The 25040-nt window shown below is 44.2% G+C and overlaps 1 protein-coding gene across 1 annotated transcript in view; it reads left to right on the top strand.

The window, feature by feature from the left end:
- Positions 1-25040, top strand: part of LOC137428242 (uncharacterized) — a 65756-nt gene that overhangs the window by 5643 nt on the left and 35073 nt on the right. The window contains exons 2-3 of the mRNA XM_078777211.1: positions 16539-16747; positions 16924-17008. Of these exons, the coding sequence (XP_078633337.1) occupies positions 16539-16747; positions 16924-17008 (294 nt within the window). The remainder of the gene's footprint in view (positions 1-16538; positions 16748-16923; positions 17009-25040) is intronic.

Raw genomic sequence — 25040 nt, 5'->3', positions numbered from 1 at the left:
GACTCACTCCTCCCCTCTATGACGAGGTGGGGACCCGCCTTTCTTCCCCAACCCTGCCTCGTGGCCAATGGTGGCAATTGGAGCGGAGGTAGTTTCCAATCGACGAAAAGGGGGAATGGAGGTTTTGGGAATGGGAATGAAGGGAATCTATCTCTTTCACTTGGTGCAATGGAGTACTTCTATTAATGGGAGACACAGCCTTACCCTAAAACACAGAATAAGATATAACTATCGAACAGGGGTATTCTATGATTGGCTGACGTGTATGCTTGTGGACTAATTATGGGACGCCCTTTTGACCTTTACACAGCTCCGGAGGCAGGAGGCGCAGAATAACCAATAATAATAATAAAGCACACAATAAAAAAAAACACAATCCTCATATCCGCAACACTGCACCCTCCTCCTCTTAGGCACGTCCCGGGCCTACAACTTTTATTTAGTGTGACACGTAGGTGTAGTTCCCTCTACTTTTAACCTGACCCTGAGTGCGACAGTTTTAAAACATAAATAAATGTGTCCCGCTGCTCCATTGCACCCTGCCTAACAGACTTACGCCCACAGTTAACCGAATTGCGGAATGGTCTTCAAACTACACACTGATGGTGGGGAGCATTATTTACAATGACTCTGCTTTTATTTACAAAACTAACCCAGGACCTGTAATTGTTCTTTCTGGGGGGGAGACAGTCTGCTCTGCATCGACGCACCATGAAAGCACCCAAAAACGCTCCAACACACCCTCAAGCACCAATCGGTGCAGTCACCACAGTTCATCAGTGTTCAATGCATGTTCAATAATAAAAATAAATCAACAACCCCTAACCCTGCAGGTGATCTCTTGCTCTTCGGCTCCCTCTGCTGGCTATTATTATGTCTTCCAGTTGTTGTCATTCTTTCATTGTCCTACTGGCGGCCTATTTGCAATAAAAGAATGCACCTAATGTGTCCGTTTTATTTATTTTATTTATGGCCCACAGGGCCGACTACGTGTGGTTCACCTGTGGGGCATCGGTGCCCTGTGGCCAAGGTCCGCCAGCAAGATTTCGGGCCCTCATGGCCGGTTCCAGCAGAGGGGCCATGCCCCAACCCATGGGGTCCATAAGTGGTGCTCGGCCACAGACATGTGGTCCATAATGTGGTGCATCGATGCAGACAGCTGGTTCTGAGAGTGCCGGGCGCACAATGGCCGACTCACGCACGCTCCCCTCGGCGCCCAATGGCGCACAGGTCATGTGGGAGACAAAAGAGACAAATGAGTGAGGGGTAAGGTCACAAGGGTACACATCAATAAGGCAATGCAACGCGAAATGCGTACGGAGGGTGAAGTGAGAAAGCTTGTCCCTACCGTACGTCACCCCCCTGTCACCTACACTACCTTTGCCCTTACCCCATATGTACAAAATCTACACCTTTACAATCCGTCGCTACCATCACGTCTTCCCCATATTTCCTCAATACCAAATTCGTCTCCACAATCCCTCTACTTCAAAATTTGCCATCATCAATTCATCATCAATCCTCATAAGGAGGAAGAGATGGAACACAAAGCACAATGTCACACCCACGTCATGATGCGTCTCACAATCCAAACATTTGCACAAAAAAAATAATTAAACATGGCATGGTGTGGAGTACCTGTCACCTCAGGTGAGTGGATGCAGATGGTGCGAGGAGATCCTTCATCCTAACTATCCTCTAAATGACATTAATACACATTACACTACCCGGGGTCTTTCCCTGCCAATCCATTGGCCAACTTACACTATGGGTTCTAAAAACCAATTCCCATTGACCAAACTGTGGTGCTTCTCAATTTGGGGTCTCACTCCCCCGATTCATCTCCCGGTGCCCTTGCACAATTTCTGGGCTGTGACGTGTAGCTCTCCCAGCAGGTCTACCCACCTGCACACCTCCACCACTGCAGTTGCCACCCGAGCTTACCTAGCTCCTCCCCCTAACCTAACTAACTGGGGAAGGCCCCTCCTGGCTCTGTCACCCCTTGGTGCCCTCTGGCACTGGGCTACCCGGCTCTGTCCTCGGGATCCTCGGGCCCCATCCACAACAACTCTACCGGCTCCCAGAGCCCACCTGCAGCCTCACCTGGCCGACATCCTCACAGTGGTGGAGTGCCCAAACCAACTACACACACTAACAGGCTACACGCCCAGCCATTTCCACAACACTAATGCACCCATCCAAATACCATTCTTTCACCTCGCACCACAGATGCCAATATCCAACCACAATTTACCTATACCCTTTACCTAACATTTACACTACCCGCCCCGGGTATCCGTGATGGGGGTCCACTCTTCCCCCATTCACACCTCCGCACCATCCACTCCACTCCACAGTTTCCATCCTACTCACTCCACGACCATCCATTCCAATACCCCATATACTCCATACCATTTATTCCACACAACCACATACACCTGTTGTTACACACCTGTGCAATCACACCTGGTGCCACCTGCACCCTCCTTCTCCCTGGACCATTTGGTCAATACAACTCACATCACCATCACCATCACTCAAACACTGCTCCATCCATCTGTTCAGTTGCACACCTGTGCAATCACACCTGTTCAATCCTCACACACACGGCATCATCTGAACTACCTGTTGCCCTGCTAACTTAGTGCTCCCCGTCTTCCCTTTAAACTAAGCACATACCACGTCATTATCATCCACACTAATCTACCTGCGTCCCCACTACAGGTATCCTTGTCACTAACTAATCTTAACGTTACCTAATGTCATCTTCGCTAGATCCCTACACACAATATCCTAACCCACCCGGGCTAGTTTTCACTGCCATCAACCCCATAATCTAGTGCTCCTTTGCCCCCCGCTGTGAGGGATGGTGGATTGGCCATCCTATCACATGGGGCATCTCTTACTGTAAATTTTGCTCGTCCAAATCCAACAAATCAAAAATTTGCCAATCACTCTACCAATCCTATTCACTTTTCTAAATTTCGTATCAAATCACTATCACTATCACTATCACCATCATCACAGTTCGCTATATCCTAGCCTCGGTGCGTCATGACATCATTAAACTCGGCTTCGTAAAGCCGGGCAATGAATTCGGGTGGTTTGGTCGCCTGCAGGTTGAATCCGTCCGGCTTTCGGTTCAAGGGAGGTGGTTTGGTCGGGCCGAGATTCCACGCACCATCTCGGCGCGGCACCTTGCGGTCCCGGGCCCGATGGCTCAATCTCCCCTGGTCGGAACCCCGTCCCCACGAGGGGGCACCGTACCGCTTCCTCCCACTCGCCCTTGAACCGGACCGGTCGCCTGGCCCGACAAGGCCCGGACTCGACCGTGCGGGGCGGGGCCAAGCCCGAATCGGCAACGACGCTTCGAAGAGAAACGACGCAGCTTCGATCTGCGCCGGGCCTCGCATCCAACAAAGCACACCGCGCCCCGAGTGCTCGCATCGGCTATCCGTCGCCCTAACCGCTAACCCGGTTACCGTCGATGCTTCACCTGCATGCTCACACGCATACGCTACCCCCCTTTTACCCTCACAAAACCCGGCGTTCCAACGCCGTCCGTACATTCCACCAACGCTCTCCCTGTTACACACCACACCTCTTGCGCACACTCTTGCGCACACCTCGGTCCACACCTCTCCTCCGTTACGTCCTCCGTAACACTCACCATGGGCGTGCACTCTGGCATCCACCCACTAACGCGCTCAGATGGGCTCTCCCACACTCGCGCCATGACCAACTCAGGTGTGCTTCCTCGCACACCCTCAACCATTCCAAGCGTGCATTCTCGCACCCGCTCCGTACACCCCGACGTGCATTCTCGCTCGCACTCGGTTTCACTCCCACACGTTATAACACACCCACTCGCCGACGCACACTTTTTCCTCACACGTGTGCCATTTCCACTCACACGGGACCCTTCACCAACGCCCGGATGCTTCCTCGATCCCAAGCGCGCGAAAATTCTTTTGTCGCCAAACATCCTCTGACAAAATCTCCCCGCACAATACACAGCACGTCTCACCTTCGGGGTTCTTCTTCCTCCCTGCACCAAAACCTGCAAACTTCCATTCGGGTTAAGCACAGCATCGTGATGTGAGCAGGGACTTTGCACATTTTCCATCTTTTCCTGCAATTCCCGGGCTACCTCCGTCATCTCTTCAATTTTAATTCCCAGCACTGCTTTTTCTTTATTCACCTCGACGACCGCTGGCTTTAATAAAACACCCTCCTCTACCTCAGCGGTCGCCGGCTTTTCCAAACCCCGGGTCGCGATTTCTACCCCTGTCATTGTACCCGTGCTTTTCTCAACTTCGTTCAACCGGCGCTTCTCGACCCGCGTTACCTCCTCGTGCACCCTTGGGACCCTTTCGCCCAACTTGCGGTCTCTGTCCCTCTGCTCCATTTCCTCCCTATCGGCCCTCATTCCGTTTATCATTTTGTCCATAATGGCTTCCATTTCAGCCATAAATGATTGCATGTTTTCCACCGTTGGCGCTGCTACGGTCGCGGGCGCGGTCGCCGTGGCCATGTGCGAGGCGCCATTTTGCGCGCCCGTAACCTTGTGCGCGAGAGCGCCATTTTGTGCGTCTGATACCCCCTCAACCACCACCTCCATATACATTACCCCGAAGTCCTGGGTTACTCCTAACCCCTCCTATAGCTCACCCACCGGCATCCGATCGCCTTGACCAGCCATGGCGCGATTTCAAAATTCAGGTTTTCCTTTAAAACAACACAAATTTCCAGCTGCTTGTAATTTTGACTAAATTTTTTCTAGACGTTTTAAAAATTTGGTTCGGGCCTCGTATCCCACTCCTAGACACCAATTGTTACGGGTCGCGGACAAGATGTTACTTTGGGCCGAGCGGATGGTCAACCGCGACCGTTACAGGATCCCCGATTAGCCCGACTCCCCCAACGTTGACCAAATCGCGCCACAGATATTCAATATGGAAACCTCTAAAGCGACCGAAAGAGAAGGAAGAAAACGAAGGCAAAGAAAGGTTTGGAAATACTACTAAATTTATTTACTATTTACACACATAAGCAAAAAGACAGCAGTCACGTTTATTTACAAGCACATGAGATGCAGGTGACACAGTGAAAATACTAGCTTATACAGACTTATTGTTACTACCCAGGGACAAGACAAAAGACAGACTACGAGCACACTTACACGGGGAATGATGATAGGGCTGGCAGGAGATGGATGGCTGGCGGGATAGGGAGGTCCAACTAGTCCTGCCCCGATCGACTCGTTGGGCAGCCGCCGCCCCTTCGCTGCCCTGCTCCAAACTGCCGTCCAGGCCTCACGCTGCTGTGGCTGCAGTTGCGGTGGCTCGATCTGCAGCTCAACTCTGGACTTCTCTCGCAGTTTCGGTGGCTCGATCTGCAGCTCAACTCTGGACTTCTCTCGCAGTTTCGGTGGCTCGATCTGCAGCTCAACTCTGGACTTCTCTCACAGTTTCGGTAAAAGCTCATCATCTCCTTTTGGAATCGCCCTGCCGTGGGTTATATAGGCCCCACCCCTCAACCTTCGCGAACCTCCTCGATGTTTCTCTCCACACCCTCTCCAAGTCCAACCCCTTGTTCGTGGTTGGTTGAGTGGGGCTGACTCACTCCTCCCCTCTATGACGAGGTGGGGACCCGCCTTTCTTCCCCAACCCTGCCTCGTGGCCAATGGTGGCAATTGGAGCGGAGGTAGTTTCCAATTGACGAAAAGGGGGAATGGAGGTTTTGGGAATGGGAATGAAGGGAATCTATCTCTTTCACTTGGTGCAATGGAGTACTTCTATTAATGGGAGACACAGCCTTACCCTAAAACACAGAATAAGATATAACTATCGAACAGGGGTATTCTATGATTGGCTGACGTGTATGCTTGTGGACTAATTATGGGACGCCCTTTTGACCTTTACACAGCTCCGGAGGCAGGAGGCGCAGAATAACCAATAATAATAATAAAGCACACAATAAAAAAAAACACAATCCTCATATCCGCAACAATATCTTTCCCTAACGTCTCCCCTCACCTCTCGCACACCTCCCCCTTCCACTCCCCCCACTCCCTTCCTCATCCTTTCCTCTCCTGCCGCCTCCCTCCCACTCCTCCCCCCCCCCCCCCCCCGGCAATGCCGGGTAATCCTGCTAGCAGCATTATATTTCAAAAGTTTCGTCATAATCCATCTACAACTTGGTGGATGAATCGCTTTGGCGACAAGAACAAGCCGATCAGATTTTGGTTCATGTCCGAATCCAGATCCGGCCTATCAGTGGGATACAAAATGTAAACTGCTCAGCCTGGTGGATGGTGGAGGGGTGTGCTCTACCGAGTGCCGTTTTAGTTAATACAGTATTGTTGTTTGCTGATTTAAATATGTTGAATGAAGTTTCCTCACAGCTGTGGACATGGGGTCAACCTCGGGGGCGACTCGGCTTATGGTCGGGGGTGTATAACTAACACACACACACACACACACACACACACACACACACACACACACACACACACACACACACACACACACACACACACACACACACACACAGTAACACACACACACACACACACACGAGTTTTGATTCATTCAACACATTAAACTTTCATCTCAAACCCGAAATATTTCTCAAACAAAGGTTGCATTAAAGGTTCATCAATTAATTACATACGCATTGAAGTGGGTGTGGGGTTGCGACCAAATGAAGAAAATTAAACTTGAGAGCGGGAACGATCGATGGTAGGAGAGAAGTTGAGTGTGTTAAAAGGGGATTGGATGGAAGGGGAAGAAGTTTGGGAGGTATTGGAGTAAATGGTGGCAAGGAATGAGGCATGTCTGGAACATATCGGTGTGGGAGTTGGGAGCAGGATGGGGTGAACATTTCTATCATGTTTGCTTCCCTATTACACAGAGGGCTCATAGTGATGCAACTCCAGTCTAGACACACCTGTTGTTTACATTACTTGTGCAAAACATGAAAGGACAAAGAGGAGCAAGTATCCCATAGGGTTGAAAAGTTTGTGCTTCAATTTCAGGTCCCTGTGACCAGCAAAACTGGCTCCACTCCTTGAGCCTGACAAGGCATGCATTCATGGCATGCTAGGCAGAGTGGAAAAGGCGAATTGAGCCGCGAGCTCCCAGCACGACTCCCACGTGGAAATGTAACCTTGCAGCGTTCTCTTCAAGCAGATGGAATTTGAATAAAATTAACGGTTTGGTGAAGCTTCTCATTGTCTGCCCTGGTCGGTCTTTCAATTTCAAATTTCAACTGACTCCTTCGGCAAAAAACAACATGGTAGACAAAAGACATTTGATTGGCTGACGGAGGCCGAATACCAAAAAGCTATAAGATGGACGGCTCGGAAGGGTCAGAGATACGGGTGGAGAGGAAGAGCACACGTGCAAGCGAGGACCGCAACTGCCCTCATCACGTGTGTCAGCTGAATACCACTAGCCCTAGCTTGTGGCTAGCACGTACAACGTGATGTACGAAACAACATCGAATTAGATGACAAATATGTTCATGAGTAGACAGTTTAGCAAAGTGAATGAATGGATAAATTGATCAATTTATCTCCTTTTTGTGCCTACTTGCGTGACGCTTGATGTCTGTTAATGTTTGCGTAAACACAGGCAAGTGTAAGTCATCCTACTAGAAAAAAAAAATTCCCTTTTCCCTACTAGAGCAGGTGTTGGCCTTGCGGGCCCCATGACAATAATCATGGTTCCCTTTTTGATGCAATGTTTTTATGGCCGGATGCCCTTCCTGACGTCCAACCCTTTAGTCGCTTCTTACGACACGCAGGGATATGGTGTACCTATTCTAAACCAGGATACACACTCGCACATTCATCCCAGCAAGCTGGTACTCAATTTGCCGACCTCGGAAGGATGACAGGCTGAGTCAACCCCCCTGGCGTTAATTCAGCGATCGACCGGCATTCAAACTCAGGATTGAGTTTCTCAGGATTCAGGAAACTCAGGATCAAACTCAGGACTCAGGATCAAACTCAGGACTCAGGATCAAACTAGGATCCCAAGCCATCACCCTAACCGCTAAACCAACAACAGGCTAAACCAACACCCACTACACAGTTGATTTGTCACTCCAAGCTACTTGGGAGACGTATCTGGAACATTTCTAGCCCTAATGTACAGTTTAACCATTACTGCTCATATATAGCTACGTCTTTTCACTTTACGCTTAGGTTAATGTGTGAGAAATCAAGTCATCTCATATCCGGGCTCATACAGGAAATGATATCAAAATTATTGTCATCAAAATAACCGTACTTATAAAATTTTAACACATTTCATATGATTATACAGCACATTTCGCATGATCTTCTTTGCAGCAGCTAGGCCACAACCTGCTTTCCCTGCACATATTTGAGTTTACTGCTTCTCATTCAGACATTTGTAAAATACAAAATGTATAGAATTAAATGTAATCTCACTATAATTCACCAAATGTCCGTCCGTCCGTCTGTCTGTCCGTTCAAAGATACCACAAAAACGGCTGAACCGATCGTAACGATATTTTGGGTGGGTAATCCTAGGACCCCCTGGATTAAAATAGGCTAGATTGTTTTTTTCCAATTTTTCCAATTTTCCAATTTTCCAATTTTTCAGTTTTTCCAAACACGATGGAATAATATTTACCGATATGAACAGTGATGTGGCTTTTGTTGAAATTCTACATACCAGGAGAGAGTAGATCGACTCCTGACGAACTCTTCCGATATAAACGTGCGGCTCCGAAGTAACATGGCAGCGCGTGCAAAGCGACTGAGAAACAGGTGTAGCGGCCGCTTCCGTGTTACAGATTCGGCGCGCACTCTTCACACATAAACGTGCGACTGAGAAAGACGTGTAGCGGCCATTTCCGTTTTGCAGAATTCAATCTTTTTTCAAAATGGGCGCCATGTACTGTTTAGATTTTGATGATTTGCATGTGATATGATTCAACGGATGTTATATGAATCGTTTAAAATAAAAAAAGCCTTCAATTTCTCATATTTTGCCTTTTCATTTGGGCTTCTCAATTGAAGCCCCACCCATAGGGCAGGTACGGTTGCTAGTATCATAAATGTGTGCATGTCTGAATTTAAACATTTTAATATAATTTTTCTTGAAGTTGCGCAGTTTTTGTGGTTTATGGGTAGGGGAATGGAAACACCTATGTATTTCTTTAAATGCCATAAAATCTGCGTTCTTGAAAATTACATATATTTAGTTAGCAGATGCTCTGATAGCATCGTTAAACTTGCGGTTCATCCATGTGCATTACTGTCAACTTATGTTAAAAACAAAACCGATAGTCTAACAATAGCGTATCCAGACTTCAATATGCTGAGTGGAGGATCTGCTTTCCTGTCATGTGACCAGATCCAAAGCTCTGATTGGTGGACATTTGTGAGGGACATACATACATACACTGGACAGACAGACAAACGCTGTTCCAAACAGCATTGCCCTAAGGGCTGCGCTGTAAAAACATGGCTGCTGCACCATGTGACCGATGACGTCATCAATTTGTTTTCTCGAACAATTTACCCTGAAATCACACTCAAGAAATTTCATACTGATCAGATTAAGCGTTCTACTTCCTGATTTATGACGTCATAATGAAGGCACATATGACATAATCATTAGTATATGTTATTCTCCATGGGGTGTACTTTACAGTGAGACACCTTTCAATTTTGTTAATGGAGCGGTTTCGGAGAAATAGAGGTTTAAAGTTTTTCGTTTTTTACTATGATGCTGCCCATACCACGTGACCTATGAGGTCATAATTATGAATCAAAACTTCTACAGAAGGAGGCCCTCCTATGGTGAAAATTCCGTGTCAATCGGACCAACGGTTACAGAGAAAACGAATTTTAAAGGGAGCTAGAACGGCACTTGGTAGAGCGCATACCTCCACCAGGCTGAACAGTTTAGGTTTTGTATCCCAATGATAGACCGGATATGGATTCGGACATGAACCAAAATCTAATCGGCTTGTTCTTGTCACCTAACCAACTCCTCCACCAAGTTTAGTCATAACGCATCCATAACATTTTAAAATATCATGTTATATATCGCTTTTCGCCTGATCAATTCCTTCATCATTAACATAATTTGGGTGTCATTAACATCTCAGCCAAGAAACTCAATGGTGAAGAATCACTTAAAAATTAAATAATTCTCGTATCCGAATCCATATTCAGATCTTCACCAAAATCGAAACGATTCGTCCTTGTCAAACACCCAACTGGTCTACCAAGTTTCGTCCAAATCTGTCCATAACTTTTCGAGATATCATGCTATGTATCAGTTTAGCCCTATCACTCAACGTTGAAGAATCACTTTCAAAATTAAATAATTCGCGTATCCGAATCCATTTTCAGATCTTCACCAAAATTGAATGCAATAGTCCTTGTTACACACACAACCTGTACACCAGGATACGTCCAAATCTGTCCATAATCTTTTGAGATATTGTGCACACAGTCAAACACTAGTGAAAATAGACGCTCCATCCACCTTTGGTGGTGGAGGTGATTCCAATAATCATGTTGGGCTGAAGCAAGTTTGACCACTATCCAATTGGTGCCGCTGATGGTGCCGCAAGCAAGCATTGGTGCCGCAAGCAACTCATCCACCATGTTTTAGTCATAAGTCGTCCACAACATTTTGAGATATCCTGCTATATATAGTTTTTGGCCCTATTTCCCAATGGTGAAGAATCACTTTAAAAATTCTACGAGCCGGATCAGAATCCGGATCTTCACCAAAATCTATTAATTTCGTCCTCGTCACATATAATACCTCTCTGTCGAAATTCATCCGAATCTGTCCACAACTTTTTGAGATATCTTGTTCACAAACAGACAAACAAACAGACAGACAAACAGATGAAAAATCACTCATAGAGGGACACTCATAAAGCCTGGTGTTGGCTTAGCGGTTAGGGTGCCGGTTTGGGATCCTAGGATCCTGGGTTCGTAATCCCGGTCGATCGCTGAATTAACGCCAGGGGGGTTGACTCAGCCTGTCATCCTTCCGTGGTCGGCAAATTTGAGCACCAGCTTGCTGGGATGAATGATCCCGGTGTGTACCCTGGTTTAGAATAGGTACACCGTATCCCTGTGCATCGTAAGAGTGTGACCAAGGGTTGGCGTCAGGAAGAGCATCCGGCCATAAAAACATTGCCTCAAACAGGGAACCATGATTGTCATGGGGCCCGCAAGGCTAACCCCCGCTCTAGCGGGGAAAATTGCCTTAAAACGATCATTCATATTCATTCATTCATTCATTTATTCAGAGGGACACTTAGCAAAAGAGAACAAAGCAGAAGGGCACTCAGTAGAGCATCCTTTTGACCTCTTGTGTAATTGGTGGTTGAATTCGGTTAGCTGACATGAAAATCCAATTCAAACTTCAAGTCAATCGGATGAAAATTGAGGCTTTTAGAAATTTGAAAAAAGTGGTTGACCCTTTGCATATTTTGACCTTTTGGCCTATGCTGATCTCAAAAATAGTTGTTGGTTGAATTCATTGAACTGCTATGTAAATCCCATTCAAATTTCAAGTGAATCGAATGAAAATTGAGGATTTTAGAAATTTGAAATTGTTGTTGACCTTTGACCTATGGTGATCCCAAAAATAGTTGGTGGTTGAATTTAGTTTGCTGATATGTAAATCCCATTCAAATTTCAAGTGAATCGGATGAAAATTGAGGATTTTAGAAATTTGAAATTGTTGTTGACCTATGGCCTATGTTGACCTTTTGGCCTATGTTGATCTCAAAAATAGTTGGTGGTTGAAATCAGTTAGCTGATATGAAAATCACATTCAAATTTCAAGTGAATCGGATGAAAATTGAAGATTTTAGAAATTCGAAATTGTTGTTGCCCTTTGGCCTATGTTGACGTTTTGGCCTATGCTGATCTCAAAAATAGTTGGTGTTTGAATTCTGTTAGCTGATATGAAAATCCTATTCAAATTTCAAGTCAATCGGATGAAAATTAAGGATTTTAGAAACTTGAAAAAAGTGGTTGACGTTTGGCCTATGTTGACCTTTTGGCCTATGTTGATCTCAAAAATAGTTTGTGGTTGAATTCAGTGTGCCGATATGTATATCCTATTCAAATTTCAAGTCAATCGGATGAAAATTGAGGATTTTAGAAATTTGAAAAAAGTGGTTGACCTTTGGCCTATGTTGACCTTTTGACCTTTTGACCCCAAAAATATACAGGATTTTGTCGGACCACGAACTCTACCATTTGGTGAAGTTTCGTGAAGATCGGTTTCAAATTGTGACCTGTAGGCAAGTATAAGTGAGCGGACAGACAAACACACACACAAACACACAAACCAGAATGATCAACACACTTGTAAAAAATTATTATTATTTTGGCCAAGTAACAAAGAAACAGACAGACAAACAGACAAATGAAAAATCACTCATAGAGTGACACTTGTAAAGAGAGAACATCCAAATCCATTGGTGGTTGAATTCAGTGATCTGATATGCAAATCGTCTTCAAATGTTAAGCTAATCGGATGAAAATTGACAATTTTAGAAATTTGGCCTATGTTGACCTTTTCGCCTATGTTGAGCTCAAACATAGTTGCTGGTTGAATTCAGTTAGCTAATATGAAAATCCTATTTAAATTTCAAGTCAATCGGATGAAACTTGAGGATTTTAGAAATCTGAAAAAGTGGTTAACCTTTGGCCTATGCTGACCTTGTGACCTATGTTGACCTCAAAGTAATTGTTGGTTGAATTCAGTTAATGATATGTTAATCCTATTCAAATTTCAAGTCAATCGGATGAAAATTGAGGATTTTAGAAATTTGAAAAAAACGTGGATGATCTTTGGCCTATGTTGACCTTTTGACCTCAAAAAGATATAGGATTTTGTCGGACCACGACTCTACCATTTGGTGAAGTTTCGTGAAGATCGGTTTAAAATTGTGACCTGCAGGCAAGTATATGTGAGCGGACAGACAAACAAACACACAAACACACTTAAACCGGAGGGATCAACATACTTGTCCAAAAATTTTTTTTGGGCCAAGTAACAAACAAACAAAGACATTCAAGGGTAACCTACATCCACCTTTGATGGTAGAGGGTAATAAACCCGTAAAATGCTGGTGGAAGGGATGTAGATACATACATATATACGCTGTTCCAGGCGGCATTCCCCCATGGGCTACGCTGCAAAAAAATATAGAAAACGGAGGTATTTTAAATGTAATTTTGAGTTTATTGGTAACTTTATATATCATATCTCATTCAAATATAAACTTGTTGAGCAACAACACAATAACTACTATCATAGCAGCATGCGAATATAATTAGTAATGGCTCGTAATGAATCTGGCCTATGTGAATTGACAAGACCAAAAAAATTATGATTTTTAAGATTTGCGCCTTATCAGCCAAAACCCCCTAATGGAAAATTGGCTGTAAAATTTTATTTTTACCACAATTAAACTGTACATCAGCACTAGAAATGTTCCAGATACATCCCTCAAGTAGCCTGGAGTGACAAACCAACTGAGTAGTGGGAGTTCAACAAAACCATTTTTAGCTGGTTCTGGCTCCTAGTTTATACTATTAATTTGCAATTGGTCACTGGCTTTTACGGCAATCCAAATTTTTATTACGGACCCTAGGCATCAAAAATATACATATATCAAGTAAATAGTTTCAAATGGAGTACCTCGTGCCATTAGAGCGTTTACATTGCATCAGATATGGTAATAAATGTGAATTGCTGCTCCCAGCTTGCCGGCTCCGTAACAGAAGATGCCATTTGCATTTTTGGCTGTACGATGCCAGTGTTGCTTTGGCTGTGTGCTTGGGGTCATTTTCCTGTTGTAACGTAAATCTTCACCGCAGCCTAAGGTTTTTTGCACTCTGAAAAAGATTCTCCTCAAGGATTTGCCTGTATTTGGCTCCATTCATGGTTTCCTCTCTCCTTACAAGTCTCCCAGTCTCTGCCTCTGAAATGCATCCCCATAGCATGATGCTGCCACCACGATGCTTCACGGTAGCGATGGTTTTAGATGGGTGATGAGTTGTGCTCGGTTTCCGCCAGAAGTAGTGCTTTGCATTCAGGCCAAAGACTTCAATTGTTTTCTCATCATGGATGATCATTGAAAATATGACCTTGGATGCTCCTGTAGAATTAGTGTACAGTGCAACGCATTGTCTCCCAGGAGAATTCTTCTCAGCGTCCGATGACACTTTGCCTGATGCTACCAACTCACCAAAGCACATAATTTTTTGCCTCATGCTCTCAGATCGTTCACTGGCCTTTTTGCAAATTCCAAGCATGATGTCTTGTGCCTTTTCCTCGGGAGTTCCTTCCGTCTGAGCACTCTCCAATAAAACCGAGACTTGTAACTTGTAAAGTGCGGCAGAGACTGTTGTCCTTCTGGCAGGTTCTCCCATCTCAGCCAAGAAACTCTGTAGCTCTTTCAGAGTAGTCATTCGTTTATTGGTCATCAACCTGACCAAGGTCTTCTTGCCCGGTTGCTCAGTTGGGTAGGATGGCCAGCTCTTGGAAGAGTCTGGGTAGGTCCATATTCTTTCCATTTTATAATGATGCAACTCACTGTGCTCATAGGAACTTTCAACACTCTAGAAATTGTTTAATACCCTTTCCCAGATCTATGCGTCCTCACAATTATATCTCAGAGTTCTACAAACAGTTCCTTGGACTTCACGGTGGAGTTTATGCTCTGAAGTACACTATCATCTTAGGGACCTTATATAGAAAGGTGTTTTTCTTTCTAAATCATGTCCAATCAATTGAATTGGGCACAGGTGGGCTCGAATCAAGTTGAAGAGACATCTCAATGATGATCAAAGCAAATTGGATGGACCTGAGCTCAATTTGGAGTGTCATAGCAAAGGGGTTGAATACCTGTTGACTCGAGACATTTCAGCTTTTCATTTTAATTAATTGTAAAATATTATATAAAATAAATTCGACTTTTACATTATCGGGTATTATATGTAGATCAGAGGCAAAAAAAATCTCAATTGAATCCATTTTCAATTCTGGCAGTAAAAAAACAAAATGTGAATACTTTATAGTATTTATCGTGTGTGAATAATAGTGAAACTAGAACAATGCGATTGTGTCGCCAATATGCCTCTGCGTAGTCCCACAACGGATAGATGCCATTGCTCTGCATATGTATGGGTAGGGGATCACGTTTGTGAAGTTTCGTGTTGATCGGACAAGGTTCGTTTTTCTATCCAAGATGGCAAAAACACGTGACCTACGACATCATCATTTTCAAACTATATGCAACAGTGCTGTTAGATATTTGTAAAATTTCGCATCGATAGGGTGAGCGGTTTCGGAGATATAATTATTTAATATTTTCCTTCAATGCAATATGGCTGCAAAACCATGTGACATATGATGTCATAAATTTAATATTTCAATACAAATGGGCCATAGATCATGTGCATGCAATTTCAGATTTTTAGGATAAGGCATTAGATTAAAACATTTTGGCTGGTATACCACTTCACCGATGATGTCATCATTATCATGCTTTTGTTCCCCATTGGGAGTACTTGACAATGTGCCAAGTTTAAAATTTTTCCATTCAGCGGTTTCCGAGAAATATGTTTTTAATTATGTGCTTTTAATCCAAGATGGCTGCCATACCACGTGACCTATGACGTCATAATTATCATATAAACATTTTGCATGGGTGTCACTCCTACCCTGAATGTTTCGTCTCAATTGGACATGTGGATGCTGAGAAAAACGAGGTTTAGCCCGTACGGACGGACGGACAACCTGAAAACGTAATGCCTCCGGTGACTGTCGGCAGAGGCATAAAAAGTCAAGGGGTGTGAATATTTTCTGAAGGCACTGTTTATATGTATATGTATATGTATATGTAATTAGTGAGGAAATATATGAATGAAATTTTATTTTCATATACTGCATACGCCATTTTTGGAGTGCCTCGGACTATCGTGAATGTCTCGTTTGTATAACTTTTGAACACCATTCATGCATTTCTAATTCTTCCTAAAACTTGTGAACTACATCTTTACTTTCAGTACTTTACCTGGAAGGGTATTCCACATACGAACCCCCCAATAACAAAATATCCTCGAGGTACTTGGACTCACCTCCGAGCTGTCTAACTTCGAATATGGCATCTCTACCCAGTTACAAGCTGCTACCCTGGTGTTTTGCAGGTTAAGGGGATGCATTAAGGAGTACTCCATCCCATGGTTGGACGTTATGCTGGTTGTACCATCGGCGGGCAATAGAATGAAGTATCCAGCTTAAAGTGCAACCTTAGAGATAGTGCCAATGTGGAACACCTCTGACGTCATTTTATTTTTTTAAATCACAGGATATTATTGAGCAGAATATTATTCTTGTTGGCTTGATAATGAGGACTCTCCCTGAAGGCAGTTATAGCGGATTTTATGAATGAACGGAATGCACGTGACGTTGCCTCAAGAGGGGGCGGTGCCTGTCGTGCCTCAGGCAGGTCTACGAGGATGAAATCCCATCTGGAGCTGTCCAGCACCTGCAGCGATCCCTTCGCCTGCAGTTCGAACCACCACGGAAAATGAACTACGGGGACCGTACGAAGGCCGACCCCGCCCGGGACAACCACTCACTGGACTACTACTGGAGTTTTCAATATTACGACTACGTTCCTATCTCATTCGATGGTTTGCGTGTGAACAGGTGTAAGTATAGTGAATGAAACATGTTGCTCCACACCTGTAACACCGGCCAGTTCCGTTTGTCTGACTCGACGACCTGACTCGTGTTGTAATTCCCGCCGAGTCTTCCCTCATCCTGCGGGTTCTGCGAGTTTTCTTTCTCTCGTTTCAAATCCCCCCTGTCCCCTCTCCTCCTGCAGATTCGATCGTCATCTCGTTCTGGTTCGGACTCGCTGCCTTCATCCTATTCATGTTCTGCTTCCTGATTCTCCTCGTTCGCTCGGGGTACGTACCACTCACACATTAAATACGACACTCGCTGAACAAAAATAAAATCCTACATCACCATTTAACAATCATGTATCGTGATTCTAAAGTCTAAACAGTGATATAATGCCCTCCTTTTCATGTTTTACACTTGCACTCCCGTCAAAATACTTGCACTTTCCTTTTCATAACGCTTCACAGTCATTTAACACTCGTATATGATTGACGAACTAACATACACGCACATACACACACACCCATATATATATATGAAGATCAAATAGCTGTATGTTGAAATATGTTGAAAAAGTCTACTTGCAACGTTTCATGTGTCTGTATATATATATATATATATATATATATATATATATATATATATATATATATATATATATATATATATATATATATATATATATATATATATACATATAAGTTCAAAACACACCTGGTCACAAGTGTGCCGCACTGACCGGTTTCTGGTGCACCAGAAAGTCTTCTTTCAGACTATTTCAACATATTTCAACATACAGCTATTTGATCTTCATTTCAACAATATTGATAGATAAAGGTGATATAATATAACAAATATCATTAAACATTTACATTTTGTAGTCCATTGTATAATTTAAATAAACATAAATGCAAATTTCGCATGTGGAAAAAGTAAGTACACCCCTACATTTATCACTACTTCAAATACCTAAAATTTTTATATCTAACGACGGAGACAGGACGGAGACAAAATTTTATATCAGGACGGAGACAAAAAACATAACAATACTGTAGATATAATGTATAGATCAATATTGGATAAAGGTTGCGTAAATTCGCCAATTTTAACCCGATTGACCTGATATTTAAAGAATTTGCATATTGGGTCATATAATTGGTTAACTAATGAAATTGTTAACGTCACATTAACTATGTAATTAACGTCACATCACATCACGTCACGTTAATTAACGTCACGTAATTGTTAACATATATGTTAACGTCATGTTAACGTATATGTTAACGTCACGTCAATTGTTTTTTTTTTGATCAAAAGGTCAAAGTCAAGGTTACATAAAATTGTCAATTTTAATCAAAGTGACCTGAAATTTAAAGAATTTGCATATTGGGTCACAGAATTGGTTCACCAATCAAAATCTAGTTTTGATTTGCATTGTTTGGAACGATGGTCTGGGTGGCAGACAGGCTGATCGTTCTTTGCGATTACGTGGTTTTCACCGTGTGAGACATAATCCGTGGCTGGTGCTCACCATTAAAGCCAGGAGGTGCCTTTTTAGCCGCGTCGCAAGACGCTGGTCATAGAGTGCCCTCTGCTGTTGTTCTTGTTCTTGTTCTTGTTCTTCTTCTTGTTCTTCTTGTTCTTCTTGCAGAGAAGACAGAACCTCAAAGCTCCACCCATTCTGGGAACCATAGCTCCACCCATTGTGGGAGAGGCTTCATATAAACAAATATCCACCATTTTATTAACTCGCATAGCTTTGAGGCCTGTTTTGTAGGCCCGTGGTGTCTTCCTCTCTCACACAGTTTTATTTCAAATCAAATTCGATATATCATTTCATTTTTCACAGTCGCTAACATAGTTTTAGACTCAGTTGAAAAAAAACGGGAAGAAATTCCGATGAAAGTTGCCCTTTATAGAACGAAATGAATTCTCAAAGGCCTGTAACTTCAAGTCCATTGAGATTTTTTTTTTTAAATCGCGGCATGGTCAGTCATACACCGCCCGAAATAACAGACGGGAAAATAATAATAATAATTATAATTCATTTATTTTGTATAGCACTTTTCATGAAGCCCAAAGGCGCTTTGACAGAGTGCAAAACATAATGCATAACAAAACATGAAAACAACAATTGCAAAAAGACAAGAATCAATAGGGAAATATTTAAAGCAAAAGGAGGGAGAAGGAGAAGTGATAGTCAGGGGTTAAATGCTGTGGGTTGAATGTTGAATGCAGTGCTGAACAGGTGGGTTCGCGAGATGCCGAGATATATATATTTTGTTTAAATCGCGGCATGGTCAGTCATACACCGCCCGAAATAACAGACGGGAAAATGCCGAGATATATTAAAAATTCGTCCATTTGATGACAATCGTCACGATGAAATATTTAATTTATACGTCGTCACAATAATGTGGAGAGAGGAGCATAGCTTCGTTCACGTGTCGCCACATACGGGAAATTGCCGAGATATATTTTTTTTAAATCGCGGCATGGTCAGTCATACACCGCCTGAAATAACAGACGGGAAAATGCCGAGATATATTAAAAATTCGTCGCCACACACGGGAAATTGCCGAGATATATTTTCACTTTGCACAAAAATAACATCAAGTAATCGAATCAATAGGAATGTCCTGTGCCTATAACATCGACGTTATAGGCACAGCTGCATCTAGGCATTGTGTAACATCGATGCGGCTTTTGTTTTAATTAAAACGTTTTGTACTTGTTCATTTAATAGATGAAGTTCGTCCTCATTGGTTGGATGTTTATGCAGTGTGCCTTCCTGACAAGGGTAAAGGCCGAAATCAGCACGGCATGGTGTTGAAGTCGTGGGGACTCACTCCTGTGGAGGAGGGGTCGAATTGTATGACCATGCATTCTGGCCCTTTTGGATTAGGATGTATTAGTTTTGTTTTTTGATTGACCATGTGCTTCAGCCTTCCAGCTGAGGTGCATGTTTATGCTTATGGGACAGTCTTGTTGGACTGTGTGCTTTGGCCATGGGGTTGGAGTACCTGTCCCAAGTTGTGTTTAAATGTTTTGATTTTTTACCTTCTTTATATAAAAAGGCACAGAGGGTAAATAAGCACGAAATCCGGATCGGCGGCTCTGTTTGATGTTGGACCAATGTCGACTGAAGTCGAAGAATCAAACCAATGTTGAAGAAGCAAATCTGTCTGCTGACAGAGTGGCCGGGTTGATGCCTGGGTGATGGAGGTGACTCTTTGGTCTAGGACTTTGTGTCCACAGGAGATCGGGACAGCACTCATCACGCCGTATGTTGTTGATATATATATATATATATATATATATATATATATATATATATATATATATATATATATATATATATATATATATATATTGTTACGGTTTTCGCCGCCCTTCCTGCCCTTACCAAGGGGAGATTAAGCCCCTTGTTCTTTTTGTCCGGCACAACCGAGAGACTTGAATCACCCCTCCCGGGCAAACGCAAGGTCGGGTTTCGGGACAATTCTCGCACATACCTAAATACCTGCGCTGCCGCGGAAGCGGGGAATCAAGCCTCGCACGAGCCACGTGTAATTTGAGTACACCGAGCGGATTGCATACTACGTGGTCCGTGCAGTTTTCTAGTATTGGAACCCGATTAGAGCGGTTGTATTCGTACCACGCTTAGTCAATGATGGAAAAGACGAGACGGTCGAATAAAGGAAGAACACAGGTTTAATTACTATTATGTACAAGTCGGTAGAAGCACAGAGACACAGAGCAGTCTTAATCAGTCTTATGTTATTCCCAGACACGGGCCCGATCACACTCACAGAGAGGAAATGAAGGTAGGATGATGTTCACTCGCTGACATGGTCATCCAGGAACGGCTTCGCCCGGCGTGGCTCTCCACGGTCACAGCACGTCCCACGATGAAGGCAAGCAGGCGGTGGGAGGGGTCCTTGTAGCGCGTCTCTCGAACAAAGGGCACAGCAGGCAGGAGGGAATTGTACGCGTCTCTTGTCGGCTTGGCGGTTTTCCACAGTGCGTTTACCTGCCGGCGCGCTATCACTCGCGTAACCCAATAGAGGCTCTGCCTCAAGCTCAACCGAGCGTCTAATTGCTAAGAGCGCTTATAGCTTGGTTCATGCGTGTCTTCTCTCAGAACTACTCAAGCTCAACATCCAGCGCATGCCCTTCTCACAACTTCTCAAGCTCATCACCCCGCAGAACTGCACTCTCACAGAACCACTTTGACTCTCACAAGCGCTTCTCCCATAACGCGTTCACTTGTCAAGCGCCCCTCCCATAACTTGTTCACTTGTCAAGCGCCCCTCCCATAACTGAGGTGGGGGCTTCACGCAATGGGTTATATTGCCAACCCCCTTAGCCCTCTCGAATGTTCTAACCACGCCTTGTGATGCAGTGTCGCAGCTACTCCCTTCGAGCTGGCGGCTCGCTCTTACCGTCTGCTTCTCCTCCGCCCTCCTTCGGTCTTGCCTCGATTTGCCAGGCCCGCCTCGTGTTAATTTGCTCCAAAAAGCCAAAGGCGGCATAAGGTGGCGTAAGGCGGCATAAGGGAATAAAGACGGCATAAGGCAAGAAAGGACCTAACTCTCATTTTGTCTACTCAACGCAAAACTAACACAGGAAAAGGACTATGCTTACACATACTAAGAAATAACTGAACTATCGCGAGGCTACATGTTGTTGTGTGACTAAACTATGAGGGGTAAATTTAACCTTTATTGTACAAACTCAAACCACAACACTACCCCTCTCCCTCGTCAGACTCGTCCCCGAGTCAAACCCAACAAAAATGGAACGACCGGTTTTGCGAATGATCTGGAAAATTACTTTTACTTTTACATGTGACATATAGGTGTGGTTCCCCCTAACATTTACTCTAACCCATGGGTGCGACAGTTTTAAAACACTAAATATGTCCCTCCTATTGCGTTGAGTAGCTAATCTAACAGAATCAAGCCCACAACTAACCGAATCCGGAATTTGTCAAACTAAACATATAGCTGGTGGGCAGCATTTTTATATACTAGTCAGGTTCACTATGTTTTTTCGTTCAAAATTTTGGTAGATTAGCAAAACTATACATTTTTGGAATACTAGGACGTGCCCGTACGTGGGTGCCCGTACGTGCGTGCAAAAAAACATGCGTGCAAACAACAACAACAAAAAAAAACTTTGAAACCACGTGGCAGTAACGACCACAGAACCCCCCCTCTATTTACATGAAATGGTTTGGTCCATTCGCAACGACCACAGAACCCCCCCCCCTCTATTTACATGAAATGGTTTGGTCCATTCGCAAAGCCAAAGCGAACGGCGAACGGCTAAATCGCCATAGCTCGGTAACTACTTGTCCGATTAATATGAAACCTTGAAAAGGCACATCCTCGGGTCCCCAGCAATATACCTGGCAAGTTTCAAGTATATCGGACCCGTGGTTGTCGAGAAACAGCGGTCACAGACACACAGACACACAGACATACACACAGAGATTACTGGAATTATAGATAGATTCAGAGCATGAGGAATCCAAAAATTAATGTTTACATTTGCGTAGACACCTTTGCGAAAATGACACTCAGGACAGTGATGAAGATCTGTAAAAGCATATTCCTGAACGGTATAGAACTCGTAGATCCTGTGTATAGGACTTATAGTTCAATCTGATACTACCTATAACTTCCTATAACAACCTATAACTTCAAAGGACTTGCAATATCATGTATTATGTAATACAGTTATATCACAAATATAAAGACAATGGTTTTCAATTACCTTTGTTTGTTGCTTTTCTATAATCCTGAGCACTATTTTGAGGCCTTTATTGGATTCCTTGACCCAGAAAACATAGGATTAGCATATTTAATTCAGTCTCTAGGTTGACTAGAAGCCGAGATCGCGCAAAATATGTATTTTATGGCGGCCATTTTCAAAATCCAAAATGGCGGCCATGCAGGTGTCTGTGCAAATGCCAACATTGATTTTCAGATTCTCCATGCTCTGAAGATTCCAAAAATGTATAGTTTTGCTAATCTACCAAAATTTTGAACGAAATTATATTTGTTAACATAGTGAACCTGACTATCTTCATCACTGTCCTGAGTGTCATTTTCGCAAAGGTGTCTACGCAAATGTAAACATTAATTTTTGGATTCCTCATGCTCTGAATATTCCAAAAATGTATAGTTTTGCTAATCCACCAAAATTTTGAACGAAATTATATTTGTTAACATAGTGAACCTGACTATACAAGCACAAAAAAAACTTCATTTATTTACAGTTCTATGACCCAGGACCTGTCCTTTTTGGAAAGAAGATTGGAGGGGAGAGAACGCACAGCAAAACCAAACACACTCAAAAATTCAATACACTTGCTGCTTGCTTCTTGCATCTTGCTTCTTGCTTCTTCTGTGTGCCTATCAAACCGGCTAGCCCCCGGACCAGCATACAGGCTATTCCTGATCTTCAGGGCTATCTACCTTACAAATCTTCTCGTCCCTAGCACACCATAATAAAAATGCACAACAAATGCGTTTATTGTATGTCTTTGCCAAGCAGGGCCAACCTCATGTGGTCCAACTGCGTGACATTAATGCCACTCAAAACAAGTGGTCCGAAGATGCAAGGTGATGCTGCAGCAAGGTGCTGCACAGCAGAGGTGTAAGGCCACAAGACTTGTGGTTCATAAGTGTAATATAGTGCATCAAAGTGTTTGTGGCAGCAAAGTGCTGCACAGGTGCAGCAAAGTTACAACAAAAGGATATTGCAGCAAATGCTGTGCCGTTCGGCTGCACATATGGAGCAAAGTGCAGCAAGGGGTGCTGCACAGATGTAGCAAAGTGCAGCAAGGGGTGCTGTACAAATGTAGCAAAGTGCAGCAAGGCTGCTGCACAGATGTAGCAAAGTGCAGCATGGGTGCTGCACATATGTCGCAAAGTGCAGCAAGGGTGCTGCACAGGTCGATGGTGCTGCACAGTTCCACCTCCAAAATGGTCCTGGGGTGGGGGGAGAGACAAAGCACGACCAGCAAAGCGGAAAGGGCGCAAAGGTACACAGCAAAACAAGGTAATGCAGTGCAAGGGGCGCGGAAGAGCGAGCAGAGCAGGCTTGTCCCTAGCCTTCCATACCCCCCCCCCCCCCCCCCATCGTCGGCTTACACTACCCTAGCCCTTCCTTGTATTTACAAAATCGTCCCTACGTCTTGTCTCCCATATCCCCTTATAATTCAAATTCGTCTCCAAATCCCTTCCAGGAAGGAAGGAATGGAACAAACACAATGTCCCATTACGTCATGATGCGTCTCACTTACTCAAACAGTTTACCAAGCCCTGGTGTGGAGCTTCGTCCTCCTTGGTGAATGGCTGTGGATGGCGCGAAGGGATTTCTCTTCTCCTAACTACACTACTGACATTTTACTTTTAAACTACCCGGGGTCGTACCCTGCCAATCGGCCTCTTTAAACTATGTGGTTCTAAAAACCCCGAATTCCCATTGACCACTCTGTTGTGCCCTTGAAATTTGGGTCTCACTCCCTCAAATTTTCACTCTGTGCCTTTGCACAATTTCGGGGCTGGGTCGTGTGGCTCCACTAGCAGGTCCAACTACCTGTGCACCTCCGCCACTGAAGTCGCCACCCGAGCTTACCTGCTCCTGCGACTACCTAACTGGGGAAGCCCCCTCCTGTCTCTTTACCCCCTGATGCCTACCTTGGCATCGGGCAACCCGGGTCCTCTCCTGGGATCCTCGGGCCCCACTCAACAACTCACAACTACCCTAACTGGATCCCAGAGCCTACCTGTGGCCTCACCTGGCCGACAAACTACCAGCGGCGGAGTGCCCCAATAACCATACGCACCAATTAAACCACACGCCCAGCCATGTCACTGACTCATGCACCCTCCAAAGCACTACTTTGACACTACCTGCACCACAGGTGTCAATATCCATACAAATTTTGCCTATACCCTCTACCTGGCTTTACACTACCCCCCCGGGCTTTCGCGAATGGGTTCCACTCTTCCCCCATTCAATCCTTCGCACCATGCATTCCACACCTTTTGTTCCCACACCAAGCATTCCACACCAAATATTCTCACACAGCATTTATTTCGCACACCTTTTTTCCTCGCACACCTTTGTGCTTACACATCTTTTTCCTCGCACACCTCAAACACAGTTCCATTTCTCTTCCACACACAATTCCTTTTATTCTCACACAATTCCTCACACACACAGCATCATCTATCTAACTGCTTTTCCCCTAAAACTCGTGCTTCCCCGTCTTCCCTTTAAACTAAGCACTCCCTTCGT

This window comes from Myxine glutinosa, chromosome 5 (assembly GCF_964187855.1).
Source record: "Myxine glutinosa chromosome 5, kmMyxGlut1.1, whole genome shotgun sequence".
Taxonomy (NCBI): domain Eukaryota; kingdom Metazoa; phylum Chordata; class Myxini; order Myxiniformes; family Myxinidae; genus Myxine; species Myxine glutinosa.
This window is presented reverse-complemented; position numbering and strand designations above follow the sequence as displayed.